Source organism: Diplotaxodon limnothrissa, linkage group LG6 (assembly GCF_057381915.1).
Source record: "Diplotaxodon limnothrissa isolate DT_005_m linkage group LG6, D_limnothrissa_male_GT1.1, whole genome shotgun sequence".
Taxonomy (NCBI): Eukaryota; Metazoa; Chordata; class Actinopteri; order Cichliformes; family Cichlidae; genus Diplotaxodon; species Diplotaxodon limnothrissa.
This window is the reverse complement of record NC_140601.1, coordinates 34,436,927-34,455,666: the sequence shown is the minus strand read 5'-3', so window position 1 is coordinate 34,455,666 and position 18,740 is coordinate 34,436,927. Positions and strand designations below refer to the sequence as shown.

Below are 18,740 nucleotides of genomic sequence, written 5' to 3'. Positions count from 1 at the left end.
TTTATTTTTGAGAAGAGATAAAAATATAAAATGTTTATATGTAAAACACACACATGCACATACAGTCTCTTACTCTGTCTGTGTTTGGGTGCGTTAATCTGGGACAGATCAGATGTTATTCAGTGATGGATGATAATGTATGACATTTGAAGGATTTTCAGGTTGTAGTTAAAGTACAGTCTAAAGTTACAGGTACATAAGAAACTGACTGACCTGCCTATAAGGTGTAATTATATTCACTGCAAATAAAAGATGGATGTAGTCACCTAGAATGTGTTTTTTGAAGTGATTTCAGCCTTTTAGCCATCAAGATTTAGTGTTTTTGTTTTTGTTTTTTTTAACCTCCTAAGACCCGCACTCTTCCACAGTATGCATTTTTAATTTCTCTTTGATATTTGGGCATATTGGGGCATATTGGGGCCCAATGAACAACAAATAATTACCAGATTTTTTTTTTTTAACCTTATTTTTGTTTTTAAGAAAAATAAGAGCCACATATGACGATATTCGTTTAAAAGTTTGATAGAACAGTAGCAGTATAATGTCCTCGTAAAGCAAAATTGAGTATTCTGGTCTAAATAACCCAAAATGTGATGTCCACATATGTGGACGCCAGGTCCTAGGAGGTTAAATAACATTTTTAATCAGAGAGGTGGAATGCAGGCCTGAAGAAAGCTCACCAGGTGGTCGGTCCCATGTCATGTTAATTTTGTCATCAGTCTAACATTTGTCCCTAAAGTGGCCCCGCCCTTAACCCTTGCATACCTTAAAATCTTAATATTACTGAAAGCCAGTCTGTTAAATAAGAATGCGTCCCCTGCATAAATGTAATTGAAAGAGAAAATTATTTGCAAAGACCAAAAAAGATATTTTTATGTCAGGCCGTAAACAAGTTTACTTCTGTGTTTTACTTCTGAATTAAACAGCCTCTAGTGGTTGCTCCAGGAACTGCAGTTTTTATACCTATGTAGTGACTTTATTTTTCACTCTACTGGAGATTTCAAGTTGGGTGACATAGGTCAGCAGTCTGCAGCCCCCAGGCCATGTAAGTCTTTTGGTAACAGGCCACGAGAGTTGAGGCTTGGGGCGTGAAATTAATGGTTTTCAGGGTTTTTTATCGTTAACTCGGTTGACTCTGGGTCTTTTCCTGTGTTGTAGTTGTGTCTTATTTTGAAAGAAATATTTACCTGTTACCATAGTGACCAGAGAGCATTAAGGGGCAGAGAGGAGGATGTTACTCTCAATGTTGTTGGCGCATTTCAGGAGGACGCTATTAATAAAGTTACACAGTTAATTCACATTTCTTATTATATTTACAAAATACCACAGGTTTTGTCGTATCATTTTATTTTGTTGTATTTATCCGCGACACCTTAAAGGCCAGTCCTTGAAAAAATTGACGGACATAAACCGGTCCGTGATGCAAAAAAGGTTGGTGACTGCTGTAGGTGTTTTTCCTGAAAATTAATCTGTCTTTAAATAATATCCCCAATAGCCGCTAATTTTACTTTACTTTTAGAGGTAATATCTAGTATGATTCTGGTCTGTATATTAAATCCTGCTGTTTGTGTAGCTAAAAATCATGTAAATCTCAAATCAGGCAATGAATGTTAAATTGATGTTGTGTCTGTTGTCATGTCCAGGCCGTTATGGAGATAGCAAAGCTAACACAGTTGTTTCTTATGTAAAATTTACCATCAAAGTCATTTTCTTGTAGAAATGAATGAAACATAATCCTGACTTGGTGGGAAAAAAATGTCAGAGTTGGGATGAAATGATTTACTCCAGAGCAGTAAGTTCTTATTGAACTTTAGCAACTGACCTCTACAGACCATAAAATTTAATAGTTGGTTTTGCGGTTCCATTTACCGGTGTGACTTTTATGGTACGGGCAACACAGTTCGCATTCTTTCTGTGTGTGTGGGTTTGTGTCTGTCATCATATTCCAGAAAATCAGATTATTTTCCACCTCTTTGTCAGTAATATCCACCAAAGGAGCGCTCCCTCCCCCTTTTTCCCACCACAATATCAACCTGTCCTTCATCTCAGTTCGACGTTACATCTCATATGGAATTATAATAATAAAACACATTACCCTCAGCGCTTCATACGATCTCTGTTTAGCATATAAACATTGTAGAGAAAGTCAGTTTGTCAGCACACGGCTGCCATCTGGGATATTGGCGTGACATTTAAATGCTTCTACTATGTCTCTGGATGCTGCAGACGTGACATGTTTGACTTGATTTGACAAAAGTAAGTTGTTTTTTTTTTTTTTTTTTTTTTGTTTTTTAACTCAGGAAACATTTCACTGCATTGAGATCCTTTGATCGTGCCCGAATCTTTTGTTCTGTGGTGATAAATGCTACCTTTCCCTCACAGTCTTATTAATTGCGTCATTTAGTTGCTCAGTTTCTGCTTTTTTTTTTTTTTTTTAAAAAAAAAAATCTGTCTGGGCCTTTTTTTTTTTTTTTTTTTGTGAAACACTAAGAAGCTGACGTCACCACCAAGTGACGGTGTCAGATCAGAGCTGGGGGAGCGGAGTCCCAGGTGGTGCTGCAGGAAGGAGCCCAGCATCTCACGCAGCCTCTTTCTAATCTGAATTCTGGAGAAGATAAATAATTGGCTTTAGTTAATTGACACTCTGCACCATTAGTGTGTGTGGATTTCCTTCTGTGACTTGAAAAGATTAAACCCAGAGGGTTGATGAAGAGCTTAGCATAAGTTAATGTAATTATTTCATACTTGGCCATAAAATGGGTATTACAGGGATTTGGAGAAGTAGATGGTAGGGGAGAAAGGGTGAGTTTTTGCTTTCAGACATAGGAAGTGTGCAGTTTTTTTTTTGTTTGTTTTTTAACCTACTGTTAAACAAAGACTTTTGATTTCACATTTAAAATATTACTTCCCAGCATTTGTGTTAGTAACCTGCTGATATTTCAGAAAGTGTGGTGTTATTACAGAGGCGAGTTTTTGGTGTCGTTTTGTCGCCATTCGGGCCGCACTCAGAGCTAACACAATGCGAAACCGTCTCCCTCTCTTCAATGATTGTCTCGCTTGTTCGTTCATAAGGTTTCTCATCAGTGGCCACATCTGCGCCCTGTACTCCTTCCCTCTATTATTTAAGAATCACTTTAGGTCTCACTGTAAGTGCTATTAGGCCTGTGTCTGTTTTCATTCTGACTCATTTAGTGCATTTTATAAGGTACTAAATCATCAGATTTTAAGTCACAAATTAAAGTTTAAAAATGAAGCTTCTATGAGTTTACAAAAACAGTTTAAAGTATATGAGTAATATGAGGTAAAGCACAGACTTTTAGGTTTATTTGAGTGCTATTTCGATCCAGATTGGAGGAAAGATTTAGGAATTACAGGGTTTTTAGGCTATTACTTTATTATTTATTCATCTGTTGTGTAGAAAAAAAGATTCCTAGTATAAACATTTTCTGTGTGAACACAACATATAGTTGAATGACCTCTCACAGCAAGTGAAAGAGAACAACATGCATTGGCCTTAAAAAATAGAAAGATTAGATCAGACCAGGGACCTCTGTCTTCAGAGCCACATGTGCTTCTTTGTTCATCTTTACTGGCTATAAAAGTCCTGTTACTTTTGCAGAACCTCACATGGATGTACAAATGGCTCATCTTTATAGTTCACATAGATTGGAACAAGAATTTAAGTGTTCAAGAATTTAATGTGATTTCATTACCAACACTACTGGCTTGCAGGTATACTTGATCCACTGGTGGATTTTGTTTTCTTTAACAGGATGATTTATATATGGAATAGGTTGTATCAGGATGAGACATTTATTATCCTAAAGTTTAGACATTGTTTTATAGCAGCAGATATTAAAAAAATTAAGTTGCACACCACAAACATGTAATAAATACCATTTTTAAAAAAAGCCCACTTTAGACTCATATGCTTTGGAGCTCCAGGTAGTATTTTCTTTCAAGAATTACATAAAAATAGCTTTTGGTTGCTTTGGTTTTTTTGACCCCTGGAATAGCAGACGAGAAGGGATGGATGGATAGAGAGATGGACCTCTGAACTACAACAATAACAGCTTTCCCTAAACTGACTTCTTTGGACAGGAATCTAAGACCGGATATACCAGCATGACTGCTCACGATCCGAAGCACCTGTAAGACATTTTCGATGCTCTCATTGGGACTGGGTTACTGGTTTATTGATTATGTGACAGAAGCAGCTGGATAAATCCTGGAGTTTATAAAGCACGAAGGTGAAAATGTGGATTTGGGGTTATTGTACTTAAATAAAACTAAATGGAAAACTAAAAATAGACATGAAAAAGCAAAACTAACGAACTGACCTTTGTGAAAAGGAGCTACAGTACAATAAAAAAATATTGAGGAAATATCTTTAGTTTTAGTATCTGTTTGGTTTGATGAGGCATTAATGGGACTCTGGATGTCTACAAGAGTGAGTGCTCCGTTTTTATTGTAATACCTATCATGCCTCTGATATACCTCCCAAACAAAGACTGACACTAATTAAGACTAAACTAAAACAATTTCAAACAATAAGAAGTAAAGTGAAATAAGAAAACTCACTCTGGAAACTAAACTGAACTAAAAGGAAAAAGTCAGAATGAAAGAAAATTAAAATTAATTGTAAAATACAACAGTATAATAACATTTGCTTGGAATGGTGTGCAATGAGGCACTTTACTTATTTGGGAAAAGTAATCTTTTAACGGCATTTAGATTAACATTTGCATCTATGGTGGTGGCATACAAATCCAACATTTTTAAAAACTGTAGAAAGTATATTCAACCCATTTAAAAGTGAAAAATCGAATCAACCATAAAGTATTGTCAAATAAAAATACCATAATTTCTTACAGGTTTAACAAAAAGCTTCAGTTTTTGGGACATACCAAAGAATTTAGTATTTTAAATGAATCAGCAGGCCAGCTGAACATGGGGAAATCTGAAATCAATCTACAGGTAGATCTCCAATCCAACGTGCATAGAGTATAAACTTTTCAAAAGAAAAAAAATTAAATATATTGATGTTTCCAAATTTGCTTTCCAAACAAAATCACTTTTTCTGAGAAACTTAAATGCATTTTATGAGAATTTTGTGAAACCACTGATAGCAGTGTTCTACAAATTAATAGACCAATAAGAGCTTATTTCTGGTTTAGTACATATTCTGTGTGTCTGCTGGTAAATAAAAAAAAAAAAAAAGTGTCTTTTAATCTAGTTTTATAATCGAGGACGAACCCTTTCAGGAGTTTTATTCTCGTCTTATGTTCTCGTTCAAAATTAAATTCTTCAGGCACTAAATCAGAAGTATAAAATCCTCCAAATCTGTCATTAGATCTTTTTGTACAGCTGTGTTTAATTTCTGCTTCACATTATCTTTGTTACAGGAGATTTACTGAAAACCAAAAACATTGTGGGGAATCGTCCATGTAGAAGTAAACGTGTAGTAAAATATTAATACATTAACCAGTGTGTAACATCAAACTTTGTTTTCTATATTATAGAGGCTCTGAATAATGAACATGACCAAATGTTCATTTTTTAAATAATTCAATATCTTTTACTGATCTCACACTACAGTGGTGTGCCGGAAGTCTGTACGAAAATAAGTCTGCCTGCCTTCCTCCACCCACACTTCCCACAGCTGTAGTTGACCTTATTGACCCACTTTTGTTTAGTTATTTCAAATCACATTTGACGGTCTTGATTTCTGAAAAAGCTGCAGAGCGCTAGATGAGTTTCTTTAATTAGTTGAAATATGTAACAGGAGACACCTGAGGCACACAGGATTACACTTTATTAAGTTGAAAATGTTCCAAGTGTGAGCTTTTGGTGTTCTTGGATTCAAAACAAATAATTCAAAAGAACAGTTTACCGTTTTATGAAATTTGCACGCTAACATTGCTAAGACTTTAATGAGAGGATTGAGACCGTGTGTGTGCGTGTGGGGCCAAACAGCAACTAGCTTATGTTAGTATAAAGACAGAATAGTTAATCTACTATGTAGAACAACTTTTAAAACTATATATTGTTTTAGAATTTTTATTAGTGTACAGATTTGATGAATAACAGTCAACCCCCTTTTATTACACCTGCTTTAATTTCCATTAATACAAATATCTGCTCGGCTCATTTAAGCATGTAGATGCAGCCAAAGTTCAAACTGAGCATCAGAATCTGGAAGAAAGGTGATTTAAGTGACTTTAAATGTGGCATGGTGGTTGGTGCCACACAGACTGGTGGGGTATTTCAGAAACTGCTGATCTGCTGGGATTTTCCCAAACAATCATCTCTATGGTTTACAGAGACAGTGGGGAAAAAATATCCAGTGATTTTCTCTTGGAGAAAAATCACATGTCAAAGTTTACCCATGTCCAAGGTGAGTGGGTAAACTGCCACAACCTGAAAGGAGAGTAACAGTAGCCACTTGTTAAAACCAAGCAATGCAGAAAAGCCAAAGTTCAAACAGTATGTCACCCTTTGAAGCAGGTGGGCTACAGCAGTAGCAGACCACACCTAACATGATAACACTTGTGAACAGCCCAGGCAAGAGGTGATGGTCTAACGGTGTCTTGTACATTTTCTTGGCGCATTTTGGGTCCTTTAGTACCAACTGAGCATCATTTTAACACTACAGCCCACCTGAATATTTTTTCTTACGTTTATAACCACAGTGCAACCGGATGCCAGTCTAATAGCGCATGTTTGGGGTAGAAGAAGAGATTCAGATCATGGATATGAAACAAATGCCATGAAGCACTGAGGCAGTTCAGAAGGAGAAGCCATCTTTTACATGTAAAACATGCAACTTGTATTACATACCTCAAAAACATATAATAAACTAACAGCACTGCACTTCTGTTGAATCCTTATTCAGACACTTTTGATGGTGTGTGTGTGTGTGTGTGTGTGTGTGTGTGTGTGTGTGTGTGCGTGCGTGTGTGCGCGTGCTCTGGTAATTACAATTACAACACTGCAGATGAGGGTGAACATCAAGGGGCAGAAGCAGGGGAGGGGTGAGAGGAGGGGAAGGATGACATAAACAGAGATGTCTTATAGAAAGAAATGTGTTTCTTTATGCAGGCGAGGTCGGCGTTTGGATGCTGGGAGTTTCATCACTTTTCATTTTGAGAATATTACAAACGCAGTAGAGCCACGCAAGGAGCTTTCCATCAAACTAAATGCTACAGCATACACCGATGAGCCACGGCATTAAAAAATAATGGCAGCTGTCCTGATATTCACGTGGATGTACCACACACCTAAACACTGTTGCTGCCACTGCAACAGCCAAACAATGTACCTCATGGTACCCAAAGGTTTCGCTGCCAGTGTACTGGTTTTTATCAGCACAGGTGTCTGTGTCCTGATGGGTCAGAGCTGTTTTTACTGGCGCGAGGAGGACACACACGGTGTTAAGCAGATGGGTTTTAATGCTGTGGCTGACAGATGAATATTTCCCTGGTCCATTTAACTCAAATTGCACCCTCCAGCTTTTTATTGAGCACTGGTGCTGAAGGTGGTATGTCACGTAAAATTGATAAAACTTACTGAGAACCACTGATCTACTGAGAGGCTCTAATAGGCACATTTCAATGTGCAAACTTTTAGAGACCACCTGCCATAAAAAAACAAGAAAACAAACATGCAGAAATAGAAATGCATCAAAAACACATTTTATTTAGTATTTAGTTAGCAAGTAAATAACTGTAAGTTACATTCTTAATATAAGATGGATTATGGGCTTTATTTTATCATTTTTTTTATAAACAGTAAGTTCATGGATGACAACTATAATTGTATTTTAGCACTGTAAATATCATTTTAAGTAAAGCGCTTACAGATCTCGGTGGAGTAACTGTTACAGCAACATAATAAATGATAGAGGCTCTCAGTGACATCATCCAGAGCCCTGACTAGAGGAAAAAAATAATTTTGAGCAGTTTGAAGCCTGAGCGTTTTACTCAGAATATGTCAGTGATGTTGTTTTGGTTAAGCTGGGCTTTTGTGTATCTTGACAGATTTATTAGCTTATGGAAATGTCATTTAATTTTCCAGACAGATGAAGGGATTTTTCACCGCCTTTCCAAATATCTGAGTTTTATTTTGGATGCTTGCATTATTTTAGATTTTTCCAAAGTTATTAGCCCTGCTGAGGCTATAGTGTATTCTTTTTCCTGGATAACAGCCGACAGTCATTTGTTGTAGGTCTAACACACATCTCCTGAATAATCCCAGCACATTCTTCTTTGTCAGATCCCTCAAGCTCCTCTACATTTTATGGTCTTCTGGCATGGATCTTGGTCCTCAGTTCAGCCAACAGATTTTAAATGAGATTTCATTGCACAGTCCATTCCTGTGCAGGGTTCCAGTGATTGTCTTCTTTGAGACTACAATTCCTGTCTTGGTTAAATTATTCACTAGTATCTCTGCAGTTGTTCTGCGGTCTAGGCACACGTCTCACTCATTTCTTAATCTTTTGCTTCCTACCTCTGCCAGGCTTGTTCTATACTGTGTGGCTCTCTTGAAGTACTTGATGATACCTCTTGGTCTGGTTATTGACCCTTGGAAACGCTGTGATAACTCTGCTTTGTGAGCATCAACAATGTTTTTTCTCAAACTTTGGAAAAAAGTGAAAGTTCAAACCCTTGCTGAGGTTTTTGCGCTGTGTGTAAATTGGAAGATTACGCTCAGTTTTAACTTGATTTCACAAGCTTTAAGCACTAAAAGTGAAACGCATCATCACGCAGCAGTGGTTTGTGCTAGGGCTAATTAAAAATGTCAGGTTTTTTTTAGGGGGTTAAAAATCTGTTAAGTGCAAATAGAATATATTTTTGTTTCCTGAAGAAAACTAGCATGTTTAGAAATGCTATGCTGAAAATCCTTTGCTCTCTTTTTAGGGGCGCTAGCAATTTTGTCCTCATCCGTAATTTGGTTTATACTTCTGTTCAAGAACAAGTACCTGCCAAATCATGACTACCATAAACCTCTGCTGTGTTTTAATTTTAGCGCTAATGAGCAAATATTACATTTAACTGGCAAACCATCAACATGCTAGTAGTAGTAATTAGCTAAAAACGTCACTCTGCTGGAACGCAATCCACTGGATGCTAACTACATTCAATATAATTCGGAAACTAACAGTTAAACTCAGTATGTGTGCACATCAGAAATCCTACGTTATTACATTTATTTGTAATACAGGTGTCATTATGCACGTGGCTTATTAGTAGGTTTGTATAATGAACTTTAGCTTCAATGACAGCTCCTGTGTCTGGAAACAATTCCACTGAAAATTTCCAGCATAAATCTCATCTTTATGTTGCAGTCTTTCCTGTTTGTTTCCCCTGTGTGTCTGTGTCTCCACATGTTCATTTCCCCTCTTAATAAAGAGCTGCACTAACTCAACAGATGCTCAAAGGAAGGTGGCACATCTGGCTTTGAAAAATGGGTGAAGTGGCAGAAACTGATCTGTGGTGCTCTCTGTGTTCCTCGGCTCTTATTCCTGTTGTGTTTTTCTTTCTATCATCTTTCTGGAGAACATTGACCTTTACGCGTTTTGTGTGCCACGGTGTGATTGTCTCTGGAAAAACTGAAAAAGTAAGGGGGGGTCTGCAGAGACGTGCGGCACGAGGCTCCTTGTTTGTGTGTGTGTAAGTGTAAATAGCATTTTTCAAAAATATGACCTTATCCAAAACCAATACAATCTGTCATTGATGAGAGGCATCCTGAGGCACTTCAGCAGGCTTCATCATCCATATGGGAGGTCATGAACACGCTGACGGCACAATCTCAGATCATACACTTAATCGCAAACACAGACATGTGGTCTATAAATACTTGAATGAAAATGAGCAGGATTTCTATCGTTTTGGTAAAATGACAAACAAGAGATCTGGATTATAAATTTATGCTAACTATAATAATAATATGTTGCTTACAGTAAAGGTAATACAATGTTTGGGTGAATAATCACTGTTTGTAATGTGTGTTTAGCCCCTTGAGCACTCCTGATTAAGTGTGTTGATCTGCCGAATCAGAAGCACACACCTATAGTTTGTCATTATCTTCTATGTCATGATAGATTTTGTGAAAAATGTGTTCTACTGAAACAAAGACTTTTCAATGCAGATATTATGGCATGTTGTGAGACATCACAGGGTTAAGGTATGAATATTCTAAATTCCTTTTATTTTTCTCAAAAACAGTGAGGTGAAGGTGGTTCCTCATTACTGATAGTGACTTTCTGGGATCTCACAGAATGACGTGTGTTTATTATATTCATCAGCAAGTAACTACCAACCCAGTAGCGCTCCGGACTGCTGTGCATCTCTCTTTAGATGTTTAAACTGTCTCGTTCCCTCCTTTCGTCTGTGTGTAGGATGTACGATGTTGGAGGTCAAAGAACAGAGCGGAGGAAGTGGATTGGCTGTTTCGAGGACGTCAGGGCGGTGCTATTCGTGGTATCGCTCAGCGGATACGACATGACCCTGGTGGAAGAGCCTTCTGTGGTACAGCATGCACAGAATCACTCATTCACAAATGTTTGTTTTGTTAAGTGACCGAACGTAGAAGTCTTTTTTTAATTTATTCATTTATTGATTTATTTTTTAGGTCAGACTACTATTAAAGACAGAGTTTAAAGTGAAAGTGTGTCTGCTGTTCTCTCTGCAGCTGTTTGATGGTTGTAATATCTTCTCTCTGCAGAATCGTCTTCAAGAGAGCATGAAGCTCTTCTCCTCCATCTGCAATAATATCTTCTTCCGCAGCACATCCATGGTGAGAAACTCATCTTTGACCTCAGGAGGGTAGATGTGAGTCCACAGAGCGTCATCATAGGAAGGAGACGTGTTTTATTCATAGACTGGCTTTATAATTGTTCACTTTTTTAAATCAGAAATATGTTGTGAAACTGCATAAGTGATGATTCTGTGCTTAAGTGGGCTAGTTTTATTCATTATCATCTTATCAGACTGGTAATTTGTACAAAACAAATTCAGTTCTCTCAACGAGGACTGACAGTAGCTCCCAACAGTTTTTGGCTTAAGGGGAAAAGTTGAAGGGATCACAAAAAATGATCGGATCCATCAGGAAAACGTAATGGCAATATCTGCTGAGATATTTCAGTCTGACCGCTATTGGTGTTACATTTCAGTCTCATTTTATCAGGCAGCTGTGGCTCAGGTGCTAGAGAGCGTAAGCTACTATCCACATAAAGTAAGATGAAATACTTTATTTAGCCTAGAAGCTGGCAAATTACATGAAAAACAACTTTCCTCAATGAAACTGATATATTAACACAAGATAAAATGGATCAAAGAGGGAAAGAAATACACAAAAGAAGGGGCTCAGATGATTTTTTTTCTTTTTAAAGTGAAGTGCTCAATAGATCAAAATTTAATTGTAATACAATAAAGAGTTTAATAAGTAAAATCTGATGAATGAATGCAGATGTGATACTGTGATTCCCGTGGGAGTGGAAGCAGTGCTGAGCAAGTGGCTAGGAAGCTGTCTCATGTTACAGAAAAGGTTTCAACTAAGTCAAATCTTCAGCTGAATATTGATGAAGTTGATAACAACACACTTTGGAAATGGTCTCTGCTGGTATTTTGTTACAAACTTTTTTTTTTTCATCATCATAAAATAGAAAACGTTGAAGTCAAATATTTATTATTTTATCTCCTTCACTTGGCTTTTCAAAACACAAAAGAAGACGTGCAAGTTATGAAAATATAACAAAGCTACTTTTCTGCAAGTTTGAAAGGAATTTGAAGGAAACTGCTGCTCGTGTTGCAACATTATAACCAATCCTTTAAAAATCAAGTCCTACATAGCAAACTGTTGCAGTTTCGTCTTTATAACACTCGTAGTCAATATAACATTTCAAGTTCTGGGAATTTACCTCTATATTCAGGTATGCATCTCATTTTAAAGAGTGTTTTTTGTCCTAAAACATTTAAGGACAGAGCTCAGAGCAGCTCGAGGGGAGTCTAAAGCTCCTTCGAGAAGTTGTGCTTTCTCTCAATGCGCCACAAAAGAAAGTAGTAAACGTCCTGTGAACATGAATCTCTTAATAGTTGTTTAATGTTTAAGTTCCTTTTAAAGATTAATGCTATATAAGTTTGATGGTTCTTGATGGTTGTTATTTTTATCAGACTTGGGTTTGTTTTGTGATTCTATATCAGCTGCCGTGTTTCAGTTTGTTAGGCCGGGAATCTCAGTTACATTTTTATAGGTCTTGTTTGTTTTTTGTGCATTTTATTCCTGTTTGACTTGCTCGGGGACTGCAGATGGAAATTAGCTAGTGGCTAAATCTGATAAAATGCATCTCTTCTCTTGGGAGAGTGATGTTCTTGTACAAAGTCCCTGACAAATAAATACAAACAGAAAAAGATGTCCTTGAGTGTCTAATGTAATATACTCCTTCCTATCTTGTTAACCCTCCTGTAACACCATGTTGCTCCAAGACTTATGTTGGAAACCACTTTATTATATTTTTACAAGGTTACAGCGTAAAGCGATGGAAAGGAAAATGTTAAACATGTCTTTCTGTGAGACGGGAGAGAGACTTTGCCTTTGTTTTAAAGTCAAAAAACAAAAAGGACCCGTCCAGAAAAGGTGGGAACCTCGGTTCAGTTTGACAGCTCGGCTCAGGCGGGCGGAGCTCGCCGATGAATCGAGGAGAAATTAGTTAAATCTTTGTCGCTCTCCGATTGTTCCCTATGACACCACGAGACGAGCATAAAGCTAATGTGTCTGGTAAATGTTGTTTCCACACACGGATCGCTGTCTCTGCCTTTTGTCTCTCAGCGCGCTGTCACTTGCAATTAAACGGCGAGTTGTAATTAGGATGATCTTTGGCTCTCTGTTTTTCCATTCCCATTTCTGGTTGACGATCACAGTAAAACAACCGTGTAATGAACTTGTTTAGTTTATTCCACCTAACTTGAGTTTGCGGTCCACTTAGAATACAGTGATGCAAAGGCTGCGACCTCTTTTTAACACTTTTGATTAACCTTTGGAAAAAGGAAACTCCAATCTCTGAGAAAACAAAGGCCTTTTTTTGCTTTATTTAACTTAAAGTTTTAAGTTGTGTGTGTATTATAGAAAATCTCTTCATGTGATTGTTTCTGTATTGCACCAAATCCTCTCCACTAGGTTATTCATTTTTACGCTATAAAAAAAACGTATTTAAGGCTTCATTAGAGCCAAATAGGCAATTAAGTATCTTTGTGTGACGTGTTTATGTGCAGGGTTGTGTGTGTGGACCTGCATGTTAACATGGCCAACAGGCTCATTAAACAAAAGTGTTTAATGATACCCTTTTTTTTTTTATATGTGGGAGGGAAATTTGTAACCTCCACCTCAATTAACTTTTCACTTTGGCTGGTCAGTGATAATTGCACACCTAGGTGTCGCTCAATTTCTTGTTCATTGAAAATGTGCACAACCTTTCCCCTCTGTTGTTATTATTGGAAAAAACTAGTCCTTGTTTTTTTTTTTTTTTTTTGTGATCAGACAGGCCAGAAAGGGAAAACCTGGTCTGAGTTTTAATTGGTACACTACAAAGCCAAAAGTAGCGGTGTAGTTTAGTTGTAGTCAGGTTGAGGAAGTAAACAAAGAGACAGATTTACGAAAGGAGTCGCTGAGGTTGTGGAACTCGACTGCAGGAAAGTGCGCGACAGATTACTGAACACTGATGTGAGCGAAGCCATTGATCCACCATCAACACACGATGTTTGTGTCAACACAGCTATTGATTTTTGCATTTAATGTGAATATTTGTGCTTTATTCGAGTGGATTTCATGTTTTTCCACAGTTACTGCAGAGTTTTAGTTGCAAACGTGATCTTTCACAGTTGTTCTTTCACACTGATTTTCCTCTTGTTATGAACTCCTTCTCTCAGCTCATTGTTTTTCTCTCTTTGCAGATTTTATTCATGAACAAGAGAGACCTTTTTCAAGACAAGATCTTGCACTCTGGGCGACATCTGCGGTTGTATTTACCGCAATTTAAAGGTAGGATTGATATTCATTAGGAATGTTATTACCACGGTCAGCATAATAGCATGCAAAAGTCCATGGCTGTGTCCAGAATCACTCAGTAGACAGTAAGTTCACCATCTTGCAGTGCTGTCTGAAAGCACAGTGCATTTAGAGCTGCATAGAAAGTACTGCACAATTTACGGTAACTACCCAAACATTGAATACCATCATGAAAAACAGCAGATGCATCACAGCCTGAATTTGTCTTTAGATGCTCGCTATCATATGTGTTTATAATAAAAAATTAATGTTGGTATTTATCTGTTTGGCCAACACTGAGCTGCCAGGTTTTAGTGTTTAAAAATCATCAATACTATGTCAAAACTTTTTAAATTATCAAGAGTTAAATGAAGCTTACACGTTTTACAAATATAGATATTTGCTGTCATAAAAGCATAAATTTAGTCCAGCGTCACCTAGGGGATTTAAACGCGTACAATGAATGATGAGCTCTTAGCCTGCTGCAAACTGTGATATTTTGGGGGGATTTCTGCATCTGCTCAACATTTCACTTCTCGTGTCTCAGTGGGCTCAACAGGGGCCGTGTCCCCTCTGCTCGCATGCAAATGTCAATAAAAATGCTAAAACACTTGGGATTGGGGTCAGCCTGCAGAGCAAGAGTCTATTTCACACTGACCTCAGATGTGATGATGAGTAATACAGCAGCTCCCGGCATTTTTATGTGTGTAGGCTGTGTTTTTGTTTGCTTGGAGCTGACAGAAGTTGGATGGCTGGACTGTTGATTCATTATTTTCTAGTTTAGCTTCTCTGCTTGGTTAGTATCAGTCGTGGAAATGGACTAAGTGCATTTATTCAAGTGCTGTTATTAAGTCCAATTTTGAAGCAAGCTGCAGTGCACAGACACACAAATCTGCTAATTAGTGCTTAGTAACAGACTAATGAAACACTAGAATTTCACTTATTAAAACTGAAGCACAAACTTCAAGCTGTTATTTGTCAGATAATGCCATTTATTGCTTGAAAAAGTACCAACAGCACAAACACAGATGAGAGGTCCAGTTAGGTTAGTCAGATATGGTTGGGAGGAGGCTTGGTGGACAGCTGTCTGCTCCAGCTGCCCTGTGTGGGTACACCTGTCAATCAATGTGGCCACAACTTTAATTTAAAGCCTGTGACCACGTAGTTTTCTCTTGAATTAAGAAAATATCCAAACGGTACAGTTATTAAAAAAGATCTTTCTACTTCATCCCAGTATTTATTCTTATCTAGTATAAAATGTTACTACAACTTGCTTTTTATTCCTTTCCTCTCTCATAAATCATCTCACGACTTCTTTTATTTTTAGACCCTACTACAGAAGATTCACAGTTCAAAATAATCATTATTTATCATAAACGGCACCTTGGTTTGACCTCTGAATTCGTCCTCTGGCTGAAATAAACTCCTCTGTTTAACTCCTCTCCCTTTAAACCGCTTTTCCTCAGAAGTGCTGCGCCTCGCAAACAAAAGGTTTGAACATCAAGCAGGTGGAGCTGCTCGGATATCCGCTCTGTCACATCACAGAGAACAAAAAAACTGAAAAGCAAACCGTTTAAAACAGAGTGTTCAAAGCAGTCTGAACATTCTGCCTCACAGGGATTACTCATGTATGCCTAAATTTAATGATTTAAAAATGCTGGTCGTGATTAAAATGAGATTAAAATAAACATTCACCATTTCAAATCATGACCACTGGCATTACAGTGGAACAGTAATGACAGAAAATAAGGAAAAGTATAATATAACATCTTGTGCAAATTTATAATTTGGCTAAAAAATGGAGATAAACCTAAAAAAAACTTTGGGATTCACCAAATCTACAACCTGATCATTTTTAATAGGAATGAATGCACTGGGCAGCTCAGCAACACCAAAAACATTTGAAAGATAGTAAAGTGCACGATGACAGGATTATTTCCATGGTTAAGAAAATTAACTTTCACACATCTGACCAAGTCATTTACTAATCAGGTTGGTGGTTCGATCCACTTAACCTTCAGTCACTCGCTGCTCCAACCTGGATGCCAAAATATGTTCACTGGAATGTAAATGCTAGATAGAAAACACTTAGAAAAAAGTACTGATATGAACGGGTGAATAACACGTTTTATAAAACTCAAGTAGAGTAAAAAAAGTGCTATATAAGAACCTGTCCATCTATTTAAGAAAGCCTCACAAAAGAAACTGAAGGTGGCTGCATCAAAGGTCTAACAGAGCATCTCAAGGTAGGAAATGCAGCATCTGGTGATGTCCATGGGTCGTGACCTCGTTCAGACATTTATTTTTTTTGTCTTAAAATGGAAAAACTAGTCCTTATATTTCAAATCGTGTTAGTTTGTCCAATTAATTATGAACCTCTGACTGTGAGGGACTGAGTATAAACATGGTTGTAACAAAACTAAAGCTGAAAGTTTGCACTTTATTATTTGATTTAAAATTCACTGTGGAGGTGGAGGTGCAAAACTACAAATACGATGTCTTTGTCCAACAAATTTATGGACCAAACTGTAAATAACCCACAAGCAGCTAAGGCAGTAAAATGATGCTTACACACCGCATCAGTTTTAATTCAAATCAAGTGGCAGAAAATGTGCTTAAATATCTGCACCTCAAACTTTTTTGCCTTTTTATTACATAATTTGCAATTGTTTTGTCTTATGTCCACTTTCTTGTCAGTGAAAACTTGAATAGTAAAGCTGTTTTTGTAATAGAAAAGTAGAAACTTCCACTGCCTCAGTGGGCCGGTTGCCACTGGTGTCACATCTCCTCCTAAATGCAAATACAGAATTCAGAATTTCATTCTTTTCAACATTAACTAAGCAACTCTGGGAGTTTTTGCAAACACATCTGATCTCTCCCCCTTCATCTTCGTCAGGTGCAGACTGTGACGTGGATTCGGCCGCCCGCTTCATCGCCGTCACCTTCATCTCACTAAACAAAACGCCCAGCAAACTCATCTACCACCACTTCACTACGGCCACCGACACCTCCAACATCCAGATTGTCTTCCAGGTGGTTATGGAGACAATAATCAAAGAGAACCTGGAGGCCGTGTCGCTCCTGTGACTGCGTGAGGACTTTGTCACATTTTAAATACTGAAATATGGAGATCATGTCACGCAAACATGATTCCTGATCTCCCTAATGTGAGGAGAACCCCAGGAGCTCTGCTGCTCCTCTTCGATTTCATGATCACATGTGGCTTCTAAAAACTGTTTCAAAGCAGATTGAAGTGGAGGACCACTCGGTTCATGCTTTGCTCGTGTTGGTCCCCGAAATGTTGACTTTTGAAACCTTTAATTGAAAGTAAAAGGCATTAATGTTTTATACTGTAGATTTATATGAAGTCAAACTATGAAAAGTGACACTGATTTTTATGTTTGAAGACTGGATATAGATACATGTGGCATTTATTTGTGTCCTCCTCTGTGAACGTGGGGCCAGCATGGAGCGTGGGTGAGGGTTTGTTCAGTAACTTTGGTGGCGCAGTATTCCATCATGTGTTTCCTGCTCATCCATCACTTTGTCTCTGCTGTGCGTCATGCCTGTTTTTTTTTTTTTGTTTTTTTTGTTGTTTTTAATGAGGTCTTAATCACTTTAAAAACACACCAGAGTGTGTTGACTTGACATCCTGAGCTAAAAACACCCACATCCGTGCACAGCCCCTCTGTCTTCTGATTCCTACCAGTCACACTGATATGGGGAAACTTATTAGAATTTAAAAAGTGAAACGTCTGACTTGTTAATTTCCTTCCCATCACCAATGACAATTATTGTTCCAGTATTACACACAAACCCCGTTTTTGTGTTTTTCAGCCAGGATGAAACCACCTATATGTGATTTGTTTGCAATTAGCTGAGCTGGAGTTTGTTTCCAGGGCTCCCCTGTGCTACTGACTCCAGTAATAAACAAGATATGGTAATGACTGATGCAGTGTGATTATGGATACTAAAAAAGAAAAACGGTGAGAAAAACACCCCCAAGTGCCTGATGAAGTTGTTTTACTGTGCTGTAATATAAATGCTTCATATGCATGTATGAAATGTGTTTTTCATTCTTTGTTTCTTCTTTCTGAATTATTTTTTATGTTTACAGTTCATTAAGTGTTACGTCCTGAGACTTACTTTATGGGTTGTACTGAATCTGGAGTAGAGAATAAATGTTATGCTGCAAACTCAACGGAACTCATGCAAATGGATAAGATTCAAATAATCCCGTGCTGGACCACTTATGTGTCCCCTGTGCAGTTGAAGATTTAAAGACACAGTTAGACCACACAGCAGGTTACCAGTGTTTGTTCATTTTAATAGATAAAATAAATAAAAGTACTTTACAGTAAATCTGCTCTGCAGTCGACTTCTCGTATATTTAATACAGTTTGGCAACACAGGTAAATGTCAGGGTTCAAACACTAAAGATGAGAAATAATTTGGGAAGAAAACGGCTTGAGCGAACATCTCTCACACCGATGTTTTTCTTGTTTTTTCTTTTACACTCATGTCTACGCAACAAAAGCAAAACTGAACAGTGTTGAGGGGTTTAAATAAGAGAACATTCAGAGTCTGCAGCGGTCCGTCTTTGACAATTTGTGGGTCTTTCCCGGGAGTCGCCACCTAACCCTCACACTCATGCATCCTCGTTACTTTTCTTTTTTCCGGTTTCCACAGCAGTGCTC

General features: G+C 37.7%; 1 protein-coding gene across 1 annotated transcript in view; it reads left to right on the top strand.

Moving 5' to 3' along the window:
- Positions 1 to 17,130, top strand: part of gnav1 (guanine nucleotide binding protein (G protein) alpha v1) — a 33,511-nt gene extending 16,381 nt beyond the window's left edge. The window contains exons 6-9 of the mRNA XM_085356275.1: positions 10,400 to 10,529; positions 10,726 to 10,797; positions 13,950 to 14,037; positions 16,940 to 17,130. Of these exons, the coding sequence (XP_085212401.1) occupies positions 10,400 to 10,529; positions 10,726 to 10,797; positions 13,950 to 14,037; positions 16,940 to 17,130 (481 nt within the window). The remainder of the gene's footprint in view (positions 1 to 10,399; positions 10,530 to 10,725; positions 10,798 to 13,949; positions 14,038 to 16,939) is intronic.
- The last annotated feature ends 1,610 nt before the right edge of the window (positions 17,131 to 18,740 follow it).